Source organism: Chinchilla lanigera, unplaced genomic scaffold (assembly GCF_000276665.1).
Source record: "Chinchilla lanigera isolate Chin_1 unplaced genomic scaffold, ChiLan1.0 scaffold00028, whole genome shotgun sequence".
NCBI lineage: Eukaryota > Metazoa > Chordata > Mammalia > Rodentia > Chinchillidae > Chinchilla > Chinchilla lanigera.
Window position 1 is genome coordinate 10,994,938 of NW_004955429.1, and position 22,876 is coordinate 11,017,813.

General features: G+C 39.0%; 1 protein-coding gene across 1 annotated transcript in view; it reads left to right on the plus strand.

Annotated features, from left to right (window-relative positions):
• Cubn (cubilin (intrinsic factor-cobalamin receptor)) overlaps positions 1-22,876 on the plus strand; it is a 248,624-nt gene that overhangs the window by 205,264 nt on the left and 20,484 nt on the right. The window contains exons 57-60 of the mRNA XM_005386965.1: positions 3,053-3,253; positions 5,581-5,710; positions 7,279-7,496; positions 20,907-21,115. Of these exons, the coding sequence (XP_005387022.1) occupies positions 3,053-3,253; positions 5,581-5,710; positions 7,279-7,496; positions 20,907-21,115 (758 nt within the window). The remainder of the gene's footprint in view (positions 1-3,052; positions 3,254-5,580; positions 5,711-7,278; positions 7,497-20,906; positions 21,116-22,876) is intronic.

Here is a 22,876-nt window from a genome sequence, read left to right on the forward strand (position 1 = left end):
CCTCAAGCTGAGGAACCAAATATATTCCTAAAATCCAGATTTAAACTGCACAAATATTTTCTGATGAAAACATCAGCTTTGTCCAAGTTAATCCTCAGATCCAAGAAGTGGGGAGGAGCACCCTGGCTCTTTGTACTCTACGGATGCATAACATGAATGTGTGTGTCAAGATCCTCTCAGTTAAAAGGAGTAGACTATCTTCAAGGTCGATTAGATACAAAGCTGGGATTATTAGGAGGATTCCGGGTTATCTCATATCATCAAAGAAAGGTTTAAAAGCAGGAAAAGGATAAAAGACTTCTAGAACAGGGGGAGCAGAGGCAGGGATCCCTCGCCGGCCTCCCTTCCCCGCCCCTTTGCTGCTTTCTGCATGATAGCACCCTTCTTTCTCATTCCTCCGTGCGTGCGTCAGGAAGCGTGGCTGACCCTGTTTTCTAAGTTGAACGTCTTTGGCTGCTACCACTGTCCCCCGTCATTCACAGTTCAGGTGTGTCCACCTGGCCTGCACTGGGTGCAGTGTCCTGCTTTGGGGCAGTCAATCGTACATCAACAGAACACAGGATGGAGAGGTTCTGTTCTCAAGAGAAACAGCAGTGATGATGATAACAGTAAAGTGCTGCCATGTTGTTAGGAATTTCTAAGGCACGGTTGCAGGGAAAAGTCCAGCTTGGCTTAGACATGAAAGAGCCTTAACTGCATTTGCTTTAGCGTGTGAATGACGTTATCAAATGTGTTCCTGCTCTTGCGCTTCCTCTGTACTGCTCCAGTATGAGGGTTGCTGGGGCTGGTTCCTCTCCTGGCTGTAGAGTAGCAGCCTTCAAAGCAGGGGCCCAAAAGAGAGAAAGATGGCGTCTCTACAGCAGGAGGGCAGAGTTGACTTGATACACAGATGGACGATAAACATGGAAAGGTACTCAGCATCGTAAGTCAAGGAAATGATCTCAAAGCCACAACGAGCTACCACTTCACAAGGGCGGCTTGTAAGCATGGCCACAGGGTGGCTTGTACCACTGGGGTGGCTATAATTCTAAAAGTAAACAATAACCGGTGTTGACAACTATGTAGAGAAATTAGAACGTTATGTATTGTGAGTATGGTTATAAAATACTGCTGCCACTCAAGAAAATAGAGTGCCAGGGTCTCACATTTTTAAATGTGGAGTTAGGGTATGATCCAGCAATTCTACTCCTAGTTATATACCCAAGTGAGTACATATTAATGCATCCAAAATGAAAATGTATCAGTGCTTCTCAACTGATGATATATTTTCAGTACTAAGGGTTAAACCCAGGGCTTTCACACTAAGCTATATCCTAAGTCCTTTTTATTTTATTTCTTTATTTTGAGATGGGGTGTCACTAAGTTGCTAATTTGCTCAGAGTAGGCTCAAACTTATGATCCTCCTGCCTCAGCCTCCCAGAGCCCTAAAATTACAGACGTGTGCCACCACACCTGGCTCTGATGAATGAATGTTTTTAAAAATGTGATATAACCACACAATGAAATATTATGCTGCCACGAAGAGGAATGGAATATTGACATGTACTACCACCTGGATGAACCTCAAAAACATTAAGTAAAAGAGGCCAATCACAAGAGTTTACATATTGTGTAATTTTGTTCCTGTGAAATGTTCAAAATAGACAAATCCATAGATAAAGAAAGTAGATTTGTGGTCATGTAGGGCTGGCAGAGCAATAAAAATAGAAAGGGTAGAGAGTGATTACCAACAGGTACAAAGTCCTGTCTAGGGTGCTGGAAATGTAGACCTGGGAAGAATGGCAAATTCCTAAACCCTGTGCAGGTGTGAATTGGTAACATCTTTCCAGAAGGTCAGTTGGTAAACCTAGAAAGATTCTTGCCTTAGTACCAGTAACTCAAACTCTAGAAGTTTATTCTAATGAAGTAATATGAAACAGCCTCAAATATTTGTGTCCAACAGTGTTTTTCTGACAATTTTTTAGTTGAAGGTAGAGAGCCTAGAATTTATGGAATATGGACAAGTGCTTAACACTTACGATACAGTTTGGAATTTTCTTTTTTCTTCTTGAGTAATTTTCTTTTGTAATCTTTAATTTGATGCATGCATTAATAAATGTGTCAAAAGACTAATCACATAGAAATGCATGTTAGTGTGTTATTTTATGTCACTAAAAATTGGGTCACAAAGGATTGCAATGCATGTGACCCAGTACCTAGTCACCTGTGAAAATGACTGGAGAAGTTGTAGTTGTAACATTCTTTTCAGTTTCCTGTTTATTCTGTTTTTTTATGTTTCAATTTCCTGTTTTATATATTGCATATCAATATATTATAATATTAATTTAATAATATATTATATAATTATATATGAATATATTCATTTTCTGTTTCATATATTTCAATTTCCTATTTCATATATTTCAATTTCCTGCTTATTCTGTTTTCTGTATTTGTTTTATAATTTAGGAACAGTGGTATGTAGTTCTACAATCACTGGAGCCTTAAATTAATTTTATTTGGGTACGCAGTGAAATTGGCTGTTCAGAAAACACGAAGGGGTTTCCAGTGATCTCTTGATGGCAGGAGTCTCTTGCACATTCTTGGAGCAGACCTTCCCTATGGCCGCGCTGTTGATGGGGCTCGGTCGCTTTGTTGCAGCAGCAGCGTGCGGCCTGTGAGAATGGTTCCATTCACAGCAGCATACTTATCAGCGACTCTGGCTTCAATGGCTCAGCAACAAACGTCTTCAGATATTGCCAAATATCCCCCAGGAGGCAAGGCGTCTCTGGTTTATAATTATTACATTACATGAATTATAAACAGCAAATTTTGAATTTTTTTAAAGGTAGAATATGTATCATGACTCTCGTTGCGTTTGTTTTGAACCTGGGGTCCACGCTGTCTCATCAGGAAACAAAGCTAAAAGTCGACGTACTCAATTATCTCTTGATTCTTACTGTAATTTTTATATCACCTCTGCGTATCGTCATAAGGTTTTGTTTAAAGTTTACAGCATTGATTGTCAGTGTGGTTTCTGATCATAACGCTGCTTGCTCCGTACTCTGTGCAGCGCGCTCGGCCGCCACGGGGTACTGTGACAGCGACGGTCTGCGCATTCTCAGAGGGGACAGCCTCTCTTCCACACCTGTGGCTACCGTGTGCGGGGAGGAGACCTTGGATACCATCGGGGTGGCCGGTCCGGTGCTGCTTCACTTCTACTCTAACTCGCGCGTCACGGACTTCGGATTCAAGGTTTCCTACCGGACGATCAGTGAGTAGCTATTACGATACAGTTTGGAATTTTCTTTTTTCTTCTTGAGTAATTTTCTTCTTGAGTAATTTGTAATTTGAATCACAGTTTTCACTGTGATTCAGTAATCACCAGCTTGAAGATTCAGAGACTTTAAGGGAATTAGATACGTGGGACAGAGATATTTAGCCATTCTTTTCTTAAAAAGAGACAAACCAGAGGGAGGATTGAGATTTATTTTGTGATTTAAGTTAAAATGAAAATTCTAGCTGTCTTACTTTGCATTCATTATATAAAGATGTCTTTAGGTGTGAATTATTCCGAGTTGTCTGGTGCCTGTTTTATTCCCCAAGTCACTTTGTTAGTACAAAAAATAATACTTTGTCAATTTAGAAGATATATAAGAGAATATCTATATGGATCTTCTGATAAGAAAGGATTTTTTAAAAATGACTTGCAAAATGCACAAGCCCGAAAGGCAAAGAAAAAGGTGGATACGGTCAACTGTGCTATAATTTACAATTTTTCTCTAACAAAGGCAAATGCTGGATAAAGGCTTTGGAGCTACGAAGAAAATCATAGATTATGTTTCCCATCTTGTCTCTGCGCCTCTTGCTTGGCTAGTCTGCACACAGTGTTTTCCCCATAGCTTCTCCACTTCGGTGAATCAGACTTAGTTTGTAAAATGTCTCCTTGCTTTGTTTTGTCTTTGTTTAACCAAATCCACTGCTAATGGTAGAAAGGTAAATAGTTTCCCTTCAGATAAATTACTTTTTCCATCCACAGGGAAGACTAAAAAAGTCTATTTACTTGTGAAAAGGGCCTTGATAATTTGTTCACATTAGCTGCTATCTGAATCCTAAACGCTATCATTTGTAAAGTATGATTCTGTATGGTGGTGTAGGGCCCGTCGGCACCACTGGGATAAACTAAACGATGAACATTTCTTCCCTCTTGTCTTGTTGAACAAAAAAGGAGAATATATTTGCTTTCTTTGTTTGGAGCAACCACTGCTTTGGAGAATTAAACCACTGCTTTGTATTCTTCTGCTTTTTAATCTCCCCTTTTCATAAACACAATGTGCAAGTTTTAATAAATCTGGTACATAAGCCTCACTTAAAGAGCATTGTTAATCCTGACCCCAAGACTTGACAGTGTACGAAGATGGAAGATATTTAGGCCCTGATGAATTTTCAGAGAGCACATAGTTGTGTATTGAATGAAACAGAGTAACTGCTGCCCAAGGTAGACATTTAATTCAAGACAGATGTGCCCAGGGGTCTGAGACCATGAGTACTTACAGGCAGAGAGAGAGGCGCTTTCCCTGCACATGAGTTCAGCTGAGGCAAAAACAATAAATAAGCAAAGAACCATAAATGGCAGCTAAAAATTGTTTCTCATGTCTCAGAGGTGAAGGTGGAGCATGTCCTTTGACAGTGCACAAACCACAGAAATATCAAGGTACACTAACGACATTGTAATTTTAGAATCATAAAGTACACATAGGTCTGTCTTTCCGCAAGAGTAAAGCATCTGACATTAGGTGCGACAGTCTGATCCTTCTTATATGTAGGCTGAAGCAAAATTACTGTAGTAATTTTATGTTGTGTACAGAGAAGCTGTGTTATACTTTGTGGCTGCCATTTTATTGACTGTTGGGTCTAACTAAAGACTCTGGGTTAATAATTATGGAGTCAGAGTGTGGAGAGGCTTAGCTTCCTGATGCTTATAGAAGGTAAATTATACAAATTTGGGTTAGTGTAGGATTTTTTTTTTTACCACTCTCACAACTAAATATAAATACAGGGGACTTAAGAACTATGTATCTGACCCATACAGGAACAAAGCTTGAAACTTCTGAAACTGATTTCCAGTACTTCGCCTTATAATATTCTATTCTTAATGGAAGATATGTGAATCTATATTTTTAAGGATTTCTAGGCTGAATTTTTTCCCCGATCTCCATGATCTTCTAGAACACACCCCAACTGCCAGTTATCGCTATTATCTATCAATCTGTCAGTTAAATAATGGGACAGGAAGCTGCACCACACATGTGAAATGTACTTCCTCCTTATTTTCACTCTGACTGTTAATTTCACAGATACTTACTCCTTTCTGAAGTGTGCCTTAAGATATTCTTCCCAGGTTTTACTCCTTTACTGTCTCCTATTCTTTACTCCAATGGAAAAAACAAAATTATTTCAAAAGACACTGAAAGAGATTAAAGCTAATTTAAGAAAAAGAATTATTATCTCACTTAGGAGAACACGTACAATAATATAAAATATGTAACATCATTATTCCATACTATGGATCATAACTGTCCTCTGCACCTTCCTTTGCAGCGTGTGGTGGTACATACAACTCATCCACTGGAACAATCAAGAGTCCTTCCTACTCAGAGGGCCACTACCCAAACAGTGTCTACTGTCTGTATAACATCTCCGTTAGAAATGACAGAGTGGTTCTACTCAAGTACGTAAGACAAATTTGCTTTCTCAAGAAAAAAAAAATACTTCCAGCTTTGTTCACAGAAAAGCTATTCTTCTACTCACAGGGAGCACTGATTCTTTCTCTCAATAATCTAGAAGGCAATTCAGAGGAAAGAAGAGGGAGATTTCTGCATGGCAGGCAAATCTGGGAACTCTTCCCTGCCCCATGCAAGGCAATGATGTTCAAAGGGAAAACAGGCTTCCCACCCATTAAAAACAGTTCTTAGGACCCCCCAGCAGTGGAAGGGGCTTCGTATAATGGGTTACCAGGTTCTAAGGCCGTCTTGAAATCAGCGAGGGTAGGAAGGGCTAGAGAAAGCACTTACATTTGTTGGACATTTACCAGACACTGGAAACGCTGATCAATGCCTTCCTTATTTGTTTTTGATTATTCTTAAACAGCCCTGTGAAATGTATATGTGTCTCCCGTCTTACCAATGAGAAAACTGAGGCTTGGGGAGAGAGGGTCGCACAACTTTCTAGGGTAGCACACACTGAAATGACAAGTTAGAATCTCAGTCTACATCAGATGTCCTCCAAAAATCATATCCTTAGTATTCCCCCATGCTGTCTCTCAAAAAGAAATTCTCTGCTAAGCAATGGGTTTTTCAGCCGTGCATCAGAACACCTGTAAACTGGTTCTGTAAGAGATACATTGCGTCATTAGGAAATTCCTCGTCTAATTCCGTGTGATCACAAGATGGTTGAAGGGATGCAGCTCCCTGTTCTCCAGGGGAATAAAGTTCAAGGCTGCTTTTACCTAAAATGGTGCATTTCTAACCCTGGGGTCTCAGTGACACACAGTGCCTGGAAAGGAATTCAGAGAGAATTGTAAATTTCTTGTTACAGCAATCACATAAGACCCAGTAGAGTTTTGTTCATTCTTTTCTACCACTACTTATATGTTTGCATCTCTTATAAGAAGTATGTTCTCTCATATTCCTGCTTCTAAAATGATCATAATAATAACTTCACTTTATTCAGCAACTACTGTGTGCCAGATACCATAGTTTGGTTTTCACATATTGTTGTGCTTAATCTTGCCATGAAGTGCATTTTAAAAGAGAAAAACTAGACTGTCAGCACAAGGCTGAAGCTGTAATTCTGAAACCAGCATTTCTTCCACTTTATTACCCTAACATTCTTCTCACAAGAAACGAAAGGGGTAACAGCACCACTTCATCTCACAAAACAACCAGGGCAGAACAAGTGCCATATTTTGGAATGATAAATTAGTTCAGCTTATCAAAACATGATCTCAGATGGACTTTGATATATCTTAGACTGGCAATTTGTTCACATGTTGAACTGTATACTATTGCTCAGCTGTCAAAGTTTTTGACATTTGTATGTAGTTACTCAGAATATGTATGTTAAACTTTTGAATGCATCACTCAAGTGGTGTCTTACATATAATATTTCTCACCAAGTAAAGCTCAGATGTTTTGCTTTCAGTTTTTGCCTTATGTGCTTCTTTTTTTCTTACAAGAACTGGGGAATTTCATAGGCATTCAAAGGAGAACATCAGTATTAATGAGATACACTTCACAGGTTCGGAGATTTTAGTGTGGTCCCTTCCACTCTGTGCTCCAATGACTTCGTGGCAGTTTATGATGGTGCTAACATCAGCGATCCCCTTCTTGGCAAATTCTGTGGTTCTACACGTCCACCGGTTCTTAAGAGCAGCAGTAACAGCATGCTTCTGGTGTTCAAGACAGATTCTCTTCAAACAGCAAGAGGCTGGAGGGCAGTTTTCCAGCAGACATTAGGTAAGAATTTGGGTCACGGAAATCTTTTTCATGGTTGTTACTTTTGTTTCATTTCATTTTTTTTTCCCACTTGACCAAAGTTTCATTTCATTTGAGCATAGAAGCATATGTTGAATATAGTCTTGGTTTTTAAAATTATGTATAAATCATTTTGGTTTAAAAAAAACATCCAACACACAGATCTCTTCTGTATGCAAAGACAAGAGCAAAGGTGCTTGCTGTTTAGGCTCAGCCACTCACTCACCGACGGGAGCTGCGCCTCACTTTACACCAACAGAAAGGGTAAAAATGGAACCTAAGGTCAATGGAACCTAAGGACAAGGCCGAGATGAAGGCCCTGTGGACTATGCAAAATTTATCCTCAAAAGGATGAAGAGTCTTGGAGAATTTTAAGTAAAGACCTTAGGGCCAAACCGGACTATAAAAACCTAGGGTTAAAAGACCCCATAAGCCAAGAAAGAAGAAGCTTATTAAAGATGGAAAATACCAAGGCTCAAAGTAACAAAAGAGAGAAGGAGGTAGAGGGGAAAATGGAAACCTCAGTTATGTAGAAGGTAGGATGCATTGCAAGTATAACATCTGAAACTTCGTGGTACACTACGTGAGAATACAAGTGGAGTAGGAGGTCCTGTGGGTAAGTGGTTGGACGGTGGGAACTTAGTCTAAGATACAAGGGAGAAATACTATATTTTCCGGTATTTGGAACAGCAGGGCATTCCCATATGGAAGTGGGGGCAGCTATGAGGAAGTCAAAGCTTCAGAAGCAGCTTGGGCAGGAGAGAGTAGTGGCAAGGCAAGCGAGGCGAGAGTTTGAATTGCAAATAACACCCTAGTTTGTTCGTGCTGCACGGGAGAGATAATTATCTGCATAAAATTAGCTCAGAAGTTCAAATCATTCAAAATAAAAGGTAATCAGTTCTCTGTTTAATTATACTAATAGCATCAATGACATAATTTATATTTTACTCCAGAGGATGTTTTGATTCTTGCATTTGAATAGTGATGTGATTCATGTTCTAAAACTCAATAGCTCCCCAAACAAATCTCATCCTCTGTGAAGACTCAGGAAGACCCAAGCGCTTTCCTCTGGTAATAATTCTGACTCGACTTTCCAGCTCTTTTTCTCTGTACCCCATGCTGTGAATAATCTTGATCTCCCTGAGACAAAAGCAGAGCTTAGCTGAGACTTCTTCACGTTTGACATGATACCTTGTGTGCATTTCTTGAAGAAGTAATTATACATGTGTGTTTCGAAGGCCCCCCACAAACTTCAGACATCTTGACAAGTGTATCAGAAGATCGCTTTACCCCCTACCCTCCTTAGCTGTCTCAACAATAACTTGAAAGTAAGTCTTATGGGCAGAGAGAGTGTGTAGCCTAACTAAAATGGTGTAGTGAATACGAAACACAAAAGGCTATTTTGAAAGAAAAATTAATTTTTCTTTGGAGATTTTTTTTTTTTGCACGAAAAAGCTCACACATTTTTGCCTTTAGCACAGACTGTAGGATCGAATGATGTGTCTGCATTTGGTCTGCTACCTACTGTCAAGTTTTCTTTGCCCTAATCTGTGCTTGCATGACCACTGGGATAGCTGTCTTGACGCTCTCCACAGCACTGCCGTCTGCATGAAGCCCTCCAAGTTAGCCAGGGTTTCTGAGCCTTATTAAATTACTATGGTTTTCTGAGCTACACAGGGGACATTTTTAGACTGACTGTGATTTTACTGAGCTGTAGAAACACAGAAGAAAAAATTGTACTCTCAGGGGCATTGTCACTGCATGAGTCATCGAACACTTACAGTAAATTACTGTTTTCCTCCGGTGTCAGTAGAGAAAAGGTTCAAGCGGAGAGTGCAGAGATGGAGTTTCATTGCCTGCCAGCTTTGTGCTAGCACTGTGTTCCACGGGAAAGACTTTTGCCTCTGTAAGAATGCAAACAGCCACTTGGAAGGACTTAAATAATTTTATCTGATCTTCTATGATAAGTTTTTCCAAAACCTACATATTACAGTTTTGTATTGGGCTTTATGAAGTTTTCAAGCCCACACATGTAAGTTTGTTGATATTCTAAATAGCTTTCAAATTTGTTTTGTTGCCCTTGTTTGTGGTGAGGGAAAGAGGAACAACCACAAAAGCAGCTTTAATTCTAAGGATTATGGAAGTCTCTTGGTTATAGATCTGAATTTTTATAAACCTAGAGTTGGCACACCACCTATCTCTGTCTCATCCATTGAAACCTGCCTTGTCTTTCCTGTATGGAGAGGGGAAGTGAATTTATTGGCCAGACCGTGAATTTTCATTTCCGAGGCTTAAGTTTGCCTGGAAAACAACATCTTCCCTGAGTAATAATTGGTGTGAAGAGGAGGCCTTTATGGTCTGACATTTTTAGTTAGTTTGGTGTTAACCAAATCCCTAAATAGTTTTTCAATTTTTCTAATTAAATTATACACTTGGCAATAATTTATATACATCTGTTTTAATTTTTCAGAATTTAGTACACTCTTTTGCATAATTATGTGATTATTAGATAAATTCTTCTTATGCATTTGTTACATTTGCACTGCTGGTGGTTCTTAGAGAATTGGGGAAAAATACCCCTTACTTGCGAATCCCTAAATACGTAGTGAAGTTGGGTCTCTTCCTTTCATGAGATTTCTGCTGTTTGAACCCAAGTGTGGGACCTAAGTTGAGGGAAAAGCTAAGCAAACAGTACTCCAGAGCTAACGGTAAGGTAAATTTGCCTTCCTGTGTTTCCCCTGCACTTCCACACTGCAGAGATAATTGATCCTGAGTGACTGACAACCAGCAAATTCATCATCCTGAGCTTCAGGGCTCTCCGAAACTCTCAGAGTATCTCTAAATCTGAGCATTGCTCTGGACCAGTTCATAGCTGTTATTCGATTGCCAGTGGCCCTGTGATCCTATAAAGTTTAAAAAGCTCTTGGTTCGGTAGATTTGGCCAGAGGAGCCTGCTGTACAGGGCAGAACAGAAGCTTAGAAGAATCCTTGAGTCTAGTAACTTCTACTAGTTTAGTTTTAGCCTTTTTTACTAGCAGGCTCTGCTTCAGCTGTGACTCTACTTGTGTGCCACAGACGAAGCACTTCACATTTGCAAGTGTGTCTTTAAGCATCACAGCCTCTATTTCTTCTTACTAGATGGGTCTCCCACCAGAGTGTCACTCAGTCAGTCTTTTCTTGATGTACATTACTGTGTCATGTCACTGTCCTTTCATTTTTCTCTCAAATAATGTAGCCTGTAGCATTTCAGCAAAATTTTGGTGTACAAAATTGCAGTTGGCCCAGATATATTTTTTAAGCCTTTGAATCAGTGAGCTGCCCAGGAGAGGGTGAAGAGTGCCCCCTGCAGGAATCTACGTACGGGAAGGATCAGGCCCTTCCAGTGGAGAAGACGCCAGTATCACGGCCGTGTCGTGTGACATCAGTGGTGAAGCCTTAACCCAGAACCCTCAGCTCCTGTTACCCACTGTCCACATGCTGAGGATGAGGGTGTCTGTCTGTCTTCTACCACTCAGGGCATTTGTCACACGGAGAATGAGTCAGGTAGCATTAAAGTCAGACCCAGAACCTTTGCTGTGAAACAAAAGCAAAAATATCAAAGCACAGGTCTAACAAGGGCAGAATTAATCATACTCTGACAAAGGTAGAAATATAGCCAATTGGGAAGAGGTACAGAGCAGGCTTTGGGTGGCTGTGATCCAACTCGTTGATTATGTCACTGTGAGGTGACATGGCTTTAGAAAAGTCCTGTAACATTTCTGAGCTCATTTTGTATCCACTAACACAGATTCATTTGAAATATTACCGCTTTCTATCTTTTAAGAATCTGATAAGAATGAAGTAGATAATTCTTATAAAGTACCTTGGCTGTCAAAGAGGAAGATCATTTATTGGAAGGTAATAATAAAGTCCCCAAAGTTTTATAAATCTCTAAGGCTCACCCGCCCTCTCCTCACAAAGGCAGAGGGTAGCTAAGGGGTGGTGGCGGCAGGGACTATCAATCATTTCTTCTCCTCAAGAGCATTTCAGGCTACAGTGATTTCTTCTTTCTGACTTTACACTTTGCCCTGATACCTAACCATTAAGGCCTAAAGTACATTTTAAAATTTAAATCTGAAATCAAAAGCCAAACTCTAATAAAATCTTAAAGCCCTACAGATGCACAGCACATAGCTCTTACTGCATCAATATTGGCTTTATGAGTCAATTAAAAAAATAAATGGATAAATTATGCTTACTTCAAGATTATATTGCATTATAAAATATATTGTATATTTTATACTATAATAGCTATATTATATTTAGGTTCAACTTGTTCTCAAACTTCCATCACAGTTCATACAGTAGAGCTCTTACACAGGGAAGGAACTTGGATAACTTTCATCCAGGCCAAGAGGGCTGGATCAGACTCAATATTTGGGTCATGTGTGTTTTCAGTCTCTGGATTTCTTCCTGTCACTTTAACTTTGTAAAATAGCTCTCAAATATAATAAAGGAAGAAAGTTGGTGCGGTGGGTATAAGTTGAGGAAGACAAAGGGATTCACATATATGAAGACACCATGTAAGAAAAGGAAAGGAAGACAGAAGGATAAAAAGGATGTGACCACAAAGTTGGAAGATACGGTCTCAGCAGTATGAAAAATCTAACATGTCATCTTACTTAGACTTCAGCTTCCAGTTAAATTTAAATTTCACAGTTTTAGTGTGAAGCTTAAACTTTGAGAGGAATTCTGAAATTCTGTAGCTAAACAAGAAAAGAATAAACTTTAAAATATTCAACAACATGAAAATATAGATACATGCCTGTAGACATCTCTTTGCAGCCTGCTGTGAACTGCAAACCCCATGACTTTTGGAAGTACAAGTACAATGAGATAGCTTGAATAAGTTGATAAATCACTGCTCACATAACTCTCAGGTTAGTATTAATAAGAGTACTAGTCAAATGCATGAGGGAATGTTAGTTGTCTGCCTTCTTAATGCTGTTTGCTTTCTTTTATGAAGTCTGACAATGAGATGAACTGAAACTGTAAACCCATTTAAAGAAAACTAGACTAAGCATATTTCCGCCCTTTTATAGCCTTGTAACTTTCACTGTTGATTAGACTTCCCTCGGGCCGGTGATGTCAAAGGGAAGGTTATCTGCAGGTTATTCTTTGTGGCTTGTATTGAAAAGGGTTTTTTTGCTTAGTTTAAATTATGGGAATGGGATAAAGAAACCAACAAACCCTTAGTTCACCAAAACCTTACAAAAGGAAGTAGACTGGAGTTAAATTCCAAATCAGCAAGAAGAAAGGAAAGGTTTTTAATAAACACATTGTAATATCAGATTCTATGTCCCCTAGAAAGACCAGACTGCTGCCCCAGGTCTGGAAATGGTCGTGCTGTCCTTGGGAAAATAAGCCAGATGGTATTGTGGAGACCAAGCTAAGTGATAAAATTGAGTTAATGGCAAAATATACGATAACACTTTGAAAAACCCTCCACTGAACAGGAGCTGAGAAGCAGATACTCTGCAGGACCTAAGCCACACCAGCCCTTCTCAAAATGCAATTCAGTTTTGCCTCAAAAAACTGGGTGTTTTGGGGTGAAGTTTTTGTAACCATATGTTTCCTAAAATAATCATTTTTTTTTTTTTTTGCTCAGACTAGCTTGGCATTGATGTAGTATTCCCAGAAACATGAAAGTGTAATACATTCACTCAGCAGTAAAAACCTTAAAACGCTCTTTGGTTCTAAAAGAATTGTTTAGAAGTAAAACAAGATTAACCCTCTGTTCCTCTCTTTGTTCTATATGAGGTCTGTGGTAGCTTTATATTCTGCTCACTGTCAAGCAAACTTGTCACCAAATCCCAGGGCACAATAATAATAAATACCCATCACTAACACTCTACTCCCTGCCAGATGGAGCACAAGCTTCCAACCCTTACAACTACCTCATGAGGCAGAAGTTGACCATTTCACATAGGAAGAAATAAGAATTTAACCTATGAAGCAATTTGTTTGTGGTCAAAGGATTTGGAAGGGATTAGAAAAAACATTAGCCTTCAACTAGGTCTGACTCTCCCACACTCATGCTTTTCCTTATCAGCCTGCTTTGTCTCCAGAGCAAGTGATAAAAGTACCGGGGATGAGCAAAGACCACAGGCGTGCATTCCTGAAACATGAGTTACAGCTTTTCTTTCCCTTCAGAGTGGAGCTGCTTCTCTCCACGTTCATCCTCTTGTTCACCGCCATCTGCTTTGCAATCGCAGCACACCCACTTGTGCTGAGTCCTGATGGTCTAGTTCGTAGCTATTACTGTAGCATTCAGTGTGGTTCCTCCTCTCAATAAAACAGGAAAAGCACTCTGGCAAGCTGAAGTAGGGAGATTATGAGTTCAAACTCATCTCGGGCAACTTAGCAACTTAGTACGAAGTAAGACCTTGTCTCAAAATAAAAAGTGAAAAGGGCTGGGACTGTAGCTCATTGCAAAAGGCCTTCGATACCCAGTACTGTAAAAAAAATTATAAATGGCACTTTTATAGAATAATTACGTATTTATAGTGCATGCTACAGTTATGAATAGTACATAGCCTTTTACTATTGTACATTCACATAAATATTTTATAACATATTTGCACAATTGTGCATTAATATTAAATACTTGAATAATAGTAAGGTTATACATAGGTAGAGTCATAATTTATATATTATAGTAATATAAATGTATCTGTATAAATAAAATAAATATATAGTGTGTATATACAGGCATATATACACAGTTAGAGCCTGTTATCATGATGGTGTCGTTGACACACAAATGACACATCTGTCTTGCTGGTTTCACATGGCGTTGTGGTAAAGAGCTAGGACAGCTATGGGGAGTATAATTGGATTGGAATATAAGAGCAATGAGTCTCCGCATAACAGAAAAATCGGAGCACCAAATTATCACCTCCAACCAGCAAAATCCCTTATCATGGGTTTATAACATAATAAAGCAACTTATTCAAATGGTATGGTCCTGATTGATGGACTCGTCATGTAGTTCCATTTATAAATTGGGAAACTGAGTCACAAAGCAATCAAATGACTTTTCAGGGTCGTTTAGCAATCTTGAGACATGGAAAATAATCCCTATTCCCATTAAGTAGTACTGCCAGCAGAGTAATAACAACTGAAATATCACTAACACAATGCACAAACACATCAATAGTAATGATAAAAGTTTCATTTTCTTGTTTAAATTATTTAAAAATATTGGATACTTGGGCTGACTTTGTAAATTCCACCTCTTTTTTATTTCTTTTTTTTCTGGTACCGGGGATTGAACTCACGACCTTGCGCTTGCCGGGCCCACGCTGTGCCACTGAGCTAAATCCCCCACCTCTTTTATATTTCAAAGCAAAAAATATGTGAGCACTAACACGGCCTATTGCCAAAAATGTATTGGTGGAATGTTGAGTAACTTTTGATTTTGCAATTGTCAATATTAAGCAGAGTCAGACTTCTTTTAAGTGGTGTTGCTGCATATTAATATCACACAACTTTTGTAAAGTAATGAATCTATTACTCAAGGATTACAATTCCTTAAATACAGACTTAACATCATTTAGTGTCAGAAATTTTTAGCTAAAGAAGCTTTTTTCTATTAGAAAGCTACCCCCTTGGACAATGTTTCAAAACTTTTGATGAAACTTTTATTGTTATTCTGCCGAATCTCTACCTAATGAATCAAGTATGTCATTAAAGCCCAACAAACTAGCTTTCAAGGTAGGCTAACATGTTCACAGCAAAAAGCCACTTTGCTTAGTGAGGTGTGGTAGTGCACACCTGTAATCCCAACACTTGGGAGGCTGAGGCAGGGAAACTGCTGTGAGTTTGAAGTCAGCCTGGGCTACATAGTGAGTCCAGGCCAGCCTGAACTGCCTAGCAAGATCCTGCTCAAAAGAAAAGCCACTTTATTTATATCTATCTATCTCCACACAAACATATCATGATCAAAAACTGCTATGAATTTTCAAATTCTTAAACATTTATGATAGTAAAAGACATATCTCCAGTAATCCCCCTCAAAATAACCCTTGCTTGCACCAATTTATCCCATTGTTTTCAGCATTTTCTGGTTTTTTTTGGTTGTTTTGTTTTTCTCTTGTCTTTTTGAGACAGGGTCTCACTATGCAGGTCAGGCAGACCTTGAACTCACTTTGTAGCCCAGGCTGGTCTTGAACTCACAACGACCCTCCTGCCTCAGCCTCCTGAGTACTGGGATTACAGCTGTGTGCCACCACGCCCGGCCATTTCAGCATTTTCTGAAGCAATTCTCGGTGTCCTTTTTTGTGAGTGTCTTTAGTGACACTGCTGTAGCTCCTTGATGTTTTAAATCCTCTCAAAGTCTTTACCTTTCATAGACTTCTTGACCTTGGGGAAGACCTAGAGTTGCGCAGTGCCAGATGCAGTGAATAAGGTAGGTGAGGAGACACTGTAATGCTTTTGCCAGCCTGCCTGTCCGCTGGATGGCACTCAGCAGCAGCACTCACCCTATTCTTTTATCACACCTTGTGTGTTTATGCACACACACGTGCACACACACACATACACACATACGTGTGCTTAGAGTACAGCAACTTTATAGAACAGAAGTAGATTTAATTACAAGAATTCCCACATAAACATAGACTAGAAAACAAAGATTCATCTAATAAAAACTATTGATTTTTTTATTTATTCCTTCACTGTTTATTCACCAGCACTGAGTCTTTCTTTGAGGGTGTACAGGTGAATCCATCAAGGTTCAAATCCTTAATAAGCTCACTCAAGAAGAGATGTCAAGAAGTAATCAAGAAGAGATGTCAAGAAGTAATCGTAATTCAGTTTTAAAAAACAACCCTTTAACAGAATTATATGCAAGGCACAGGAAGCCCGTAGATAATGTGATTTCTCTGTGAATCTAACATCATTGGAGAATCATTGGAAATTTGAAGCATCTGAATTGCATCTGGCACCTTGGAAAAAAATATGAGGTGGGAATATTTGTCTGGGTCTGTTTCTGAGGTCTCTATCCTGCTTCACTGATCTGTAGATCTAACTCTCCCTGACCATCGTAGTGTCTTGGTTACCATAGCTGGAGAGGGAGCCTTCCTTTCAGTAGCCCAATTCTCCCCCTATATTTTTTGTTGTCAAGATTGCTTGTGCTATTTGAGGTCCTGTCTGATTCCACATAAATTTAAAAAGGACCATTTCATGCTTTGGTTTTGTTAGGCATCACATTAAACTCATGCATCATTTTGGAGAGAATAGAGAAATTTAGTATGTTGAGTTTTCCAATCCATGAAAACATGTCTGCCAATTTGTTTAGGTCTTCTGTTATTTCTTTCATCATTTTGTAATTTTCAGTATATCGATCCTCTATAAGTTTCCTTGAATACATATCTAAGTATTTGATGATAGCTGGCATGGTGTTTTCAATTTTGGTATCCACATTTTCATTGTATTGTTATTGATTTTTTTTTTCCCTGTACCAGGAATCGAACTCACAACCTTGCACTTGCCAGGCAGGTGCTGTGCCACTGAGCTAAATCCCCAGCCCCTTGTTATTGATTTTTATATGTTGTCTTCTATCCTGAAGTTTTACAGAACACATTCATTACTTCTAAGAATATTTCTGTAGATTCCTTAGGATTTCCACAAATGGATAGTTCATCTGCAGATACTGGCAGTGTTATTTCTTCCATTCAGGTCTTTGTATTATCTTTTGTCTTGACTATTATTTGCAAGAATTCTAATACTATGCTGACTCAGAGTAGTAAGAAAGAAATATCTTTACATTGTTCTTTATCTTAGGGGAAAGTCTTTTGTTTTTCATTATTAAATATAATTTTAGCTATGTTTTCATAGATGCACTTATAAACTGAAAAATTTTCCTTCTATTTCTAAACTGCCGAAAGATTTTATCATGAATATGTGTTGGATTTTGTTCAATCTTTTTTAGCATGAACGGACATGCATTAATTTGGAAAGAATAGACAACTTTTTGTTTAATCATTTTTAAAGCATTTGGCTTAATTACTTTTTTAATTTTCAAAGATAGAAAGAATGATTCTCGTTGAATTTCCTGGGACTAATTGCATACATAGGATGTTTTCAATGGTATGTGAATAACACAAAACAAATTAAGAGAAAATAATAAAACTGTCCTTTCCCTAAGTTCCTGACGCAGATGCCCCTGGACTTGCAGTGGGTTTCCATCCCAGCATAGCAAGCTGGTGTACTGCAGTGTGGATTATCAGTTGTGCACTCTTGTGATGGCGTGGTTTCCTCGGAGCTGAGCCAGTATCAGGAGAGAGAATTGCATAGCACATATCAGTGGCCCCAGGAAAATGTCCAAGTATGGATACCGCTGAAAGTAGATAGCTTTTACACCATCATGAAGTCTGCAGGTCAGGAGCTGCACCATTGTAAGTCAGGCACCTGTACTTTCTGTTCTTTTTCTATGGAATATCACTACTGATTAGCTGCTGAAATTAACTTTTTTTAGCAACTTACCTTTCTTTTAGTATGTGAATGGTGTACTTCCCAAACACTACAAGCATACGTACACATTCTAAGTTAAGTTAGGGTGCGTTTCAACTTAGGGTATCTAAAGTGAGTCAAATTGAGTGAAGTTACTAAACACAAACAAACAAAAGAAATAACATGCAGTATTACAAACACCATGAAAATGTTTTTTTCTTATATTACATAAATATTTTTCCGAAAATATTGCACATATTTGAGGCTAGGGAGAATAACAAATTCTACCTTTGGAGAAAAAGACAAAACAGGTTCATTATGAAAACTAGCTGAATTTTTAAAATGAGTTCACTGCTTTGGAGCAACTGTGTACTGCAGCTTCGAAAGTCACAGTCAGGTTTTTGAAAAACAAGGATTATGAAGCTCTATACCTGCATCCCTGAAAGGTTAAAATGAAGCGCCATGGTGTGTTCCATTACCCTGAGGCCCCAGCTTTCAGTGTTTGCATTGTGCTTCCCGGGCCTTTCTCCTGCCTCCCCAGCTGTAGCCTGAAGCCGTAGGCATCCCTGTCTATCTGTAGGTCCAGCTAGCTATCAGTCACCTAAGTAGTGGTGATCCGGAGGCATATGGAGATGTTATCCCAAAAAGCTCAGTAAAATGTCAGCTACATGCAGTGTCAACCCCCCAAAATGTCAGTTCTCAAAATAACTTCACTCCACTAAAGCTTTCAAGATGTTTTCGTTTAGATAGTACTCCTGCCTTTATCAGATTAAGGCCGGCTTGTGCTTCACTCTGAAGTTTAATCATTGGAAGGAAATAATTTAGGATTCAGTTACTGATTCTTAATTAAGTAGATCTGGGCCTGGATCTCACTGCTCGCTATGGGTTTATATTTCCAGTAGTTCTCTAGCCAAAACACTTTCTTCCTCTAAAGAAAAAGCTCTTCTGAGTGAAATGTTTCCAAGTTCGAAATGAAGGTCACAGTGACATTTGTTCTCAGGTCTAAGGTGTGTCACTAGAGAGAGCCTCTGACACAACCTGACTGATGGAGCAGGTGCTGATGGATGAGTCTTGTCTGGATGGTAGAAAATTAAAGGGGGAGAGGATGGATTTATGGTGCTCACCATAGCAAGGTTAAAATGTGTTACAGCATCAAAAAGGGAAATTCGAAATATCAATACAAATATATGCACATTTTATAGAGGGACTCATTTTCGTAGTCACAGGCTTCTCCTGTTTTTCTTCCCACTATAGCCTGCTATTTTAAAATACCAAAATAGCAATGGAGCAATAGCACCTTTTCGGCAGCATACTTTTCTTTCCTTGATATTGATCTTTACGTTTCTGCAGTGTATACTTCCATCGCCATTTTGTCATCGGAGACTCAAAAGCACAGATCGGTTATATTATGTTTAAACACTAAATTGGAGGATTTATACAGATTACATTTCCTGCACCCTACAAATATCTATTTGCTCAAATGACATTTTTTCTTCAGTTCTTGAACCATTTCGGCAGGTTTACCCAAAGATGACGTTAGTTGTGCATCTTTTATATTCCGTACATGTATGAATATGAATTAAGCCATGTGGTCTGTTCTAGTTTGCTAACTTAGACCAGACATCTGTGGGTGTGTTTTCATTTGCTGTTGCCAAAATGATGCTGTACAAAGCTACTCCAAAGGTCTGTGGCAACTCTGCACGTTCGCCCTTCGTTGGTTTTAAGGTTAGAGTTGAAGGTTGACATTGTTGACGCTGTGTATTTCCTGCCAAGCTCCAAATGCAACATTTTAGCGCCCCCTAGCGTCGAGAGCTGTCCTTTGACTGTTGCTAGATAAATACTTGGCCAGAGACGGTGAAGGTAGGCTCAGGACCTTGGGATTTAAGGTTGGAATCACTAAGGATCTAGCTTTGTGTGGAGTGCAAACTTGGGCATTACTTTGAGCACCAATTTAATCCCTATTCCCATTACATCTGTTCTGAACTTAATTTTTTCCTGTTTCTTTAAACTATCAATAAATTTTTCTCCTCTTTACACACTTCTCCTTACCTCATTTCTGAGACACCTGCTTTGACTGTGGGGTGGACAAAATGAAATCCAGTAACTAGAGGGTTTTGTCCCGTATTTTTGCATAGAAGACCGTTTAATCATTTCTAACATGTTCTTATCTCACATTTGTATTCTCACTCTGTAGTACAAATTTTTGTCTTTCAAAGTAGACAATTTTGTCATGTAAAGGTCTTCTTCCGTTTTCTCCCTCCCCTCATTTTGGAAAAGAAAAAAATCAAATATAGAGCCTGATGTAATATAAGTCAGACAAATTATGGAATGCTCCGAGCCACTTTCTATAAACGATTGGAAAAAAACTTTCTGGGAGCCAGTTTTTTGGGAAGATTTGGATAAATCATAAATTCAGTTTTCAGGCTGGCAGTATTCAAGAAAGTGGGACATAGAAGTCAAACATATGCACGTTTTCCACCAGTTTTATTATGCAAAATACTAGATTTTGTATCAAATTGGATTTTTCAAGGTTGGAAAGACTTCAATAAATCACATGAACAGTTCCAGAAATGCACACAGAACCAAACGTGGTTCCTCATATGTGAATGATAAAGAGGCGATGCAGAATTGGGATGGGAATGGAGAAGGCAGGCAGGCAGGCAGGAAGGAAGGAAGAGAGGGAGGGAAGGAGAAAAGGAGGGGGAAGAAGGGAGGAAGGAAGGGCCAAGACAAGTAGAAATCACCCCTGCTCCAGCCTGAAGATGCTCTGTGGATGATAGGATAACGTTCATACAAGTGCGACAGAAAACAGAAACTATGCTCTTTTCAAAACACTCCAAATCGGTTTTAAGATTTATTCTGCTGTGTCTGCATAGTGCTCTGTCTTTGTTTTAACAGGACCACAGCATGGATGTGGGGGTTACCTGACAGCTTCCAATACTACTTTTGTCTCTCCTGATTCGGATTCAAATGGACGGTATGACAAGGGCTTGAACTGCGTATGGTTCATAACTGCACCTGTGAACAAAGTCATAAAACTCACCTTCAACACATTTGTCCTGGAGGCAGCACCTGCTTCATCGAGATGCTTTTATGACTATGTGAAGGTAAGACTATTAAATATAACAGAATCTGCCAGGCCCAAATTAGCAAAGTGTATTCCAGGTACACCATAATAGAAAGTCTTGAAAATGGTGAGTACTATTGCTTTTTACAAAAACATATTCTACAATGATACGGTGTACAATATTGCACATGGCATATCCTCATAGCAAGCTAATCTTTCATAGAGGTAACTCAAAACTTTTGTGTGGCTTCTAGATTAGTTTTAAGATCCAGTTTGTACTTCACCAGTGCCTTCCCAAAAGGTGAACCATGAGAAGCCTGGTTGAATGGAGATATTCAAAGGACCTTTGGCAAATCCTCAAATAAATGACAATGTCTGTCATGTGAATAATCATCTCTTCATATGTCTGTTTATTAAGCTTATAGACTGACATCTTATGCTACCTTTAGATATGGAAAATATCTTAGCTCGTAAGTCCCATTAGATGAACATTTCTGTTCAATTTTTAAATAATTCTCTAATATTAAATGATTGTATCTTTCAGACTATATGAATTCAGAGTATAAGTTTTAAGTAGCATCAACCAAAACTTACTGGTACACTCTCAGGGGGGAAATAACAAGATTGGAAAGTTTTTTTTTTTTCCATGAGGAACTTAAATCTGATTAGAAAATTAAGGAAAGGCACATGCAAATCCAGCATGAATTGTTCAAGTTAATCAATATTTAAGTGCTAACTAATGTATTAAATGCAAGCTTGAAGCACTATGCAAGTTTAAAGGGAAGGAAGTTAATGATAACCTGGTATGATCAAGAAAGTCTTCACAGGGTGAGGGAAAACTTCTTCAAATGAAGAGAGAACTCGAGGCAAGGTGAATATAAAAATGGGCGTAGAAGTTGGACTGCATATTCTGTAAAGAATAAAGAGGCTGGCCTTCTTGAAGCAAAATATTCATAGATCAAGAAGAAGTACCGTTGCCTAAACTAGAGAAAATATAGTTTACAAAGTATAGTGAAAGTCAAGTGAATGAATTTAGATTTTATGCAGCTGAAAGTAGGGAGTAGGTGAAGGTTACTTAAGCAGTGAGTGATGTGGAATCCACAGTCAGGTGAGAGAGAAGCTCCCAGGAGAGCTCCCACCTAGATGAGAAGTACCCAGAATCCGGTGGGGCAAAGCACCAGAGCCAGGTGGTCTTCAATTTTAAAGACACTGGTTCAAAAGAGAAGGACAAGTCATAGGTGGAATAGATATGTAAGTGCTTAATGATAGACTTATATTTTCCCTGTGATAGCAGGGCGTTTAGGACACCAGAAAAGCATGAGTGCTCCTAGGAGTCGTGGTTTCAGTGACAGCCAAACAAATATGCGGCATTGCTCTGGGAGAATGGGGTAGAGCTGGGACAGAGAATGGGACAGATCTCTCGCAGGACACAAACATCGCCGTGACTAAACAGAGACAACAACTGCACTTAAGTGAGAAGAAAGAATGCGTTCTTAGACAGCATGGAGAGAGCCAGGCACTCTCACTAGCTTCCAGGAGAGAGGCAATTGGAGAGGACATAAGAAATAAAAGAAACATGAGTAGTGAAAACTATATCACTGAGGTTGAGGGAAAGACTTTTTTCCAAAGGATGTGTGGTTGATTCTGTTAAATTGCAGATTACAGGCCAAGAAAGGTTAAAGTTGGAGGACCACTATTTTAATGAAATACTGGGACAGAAGCCAAGCCAGAGTGAGGTGATGAAAGGCTTGAGATAACAGGGAATGTCAACTCAGGCCAAATCCTGCTTTCCTAAAATGAG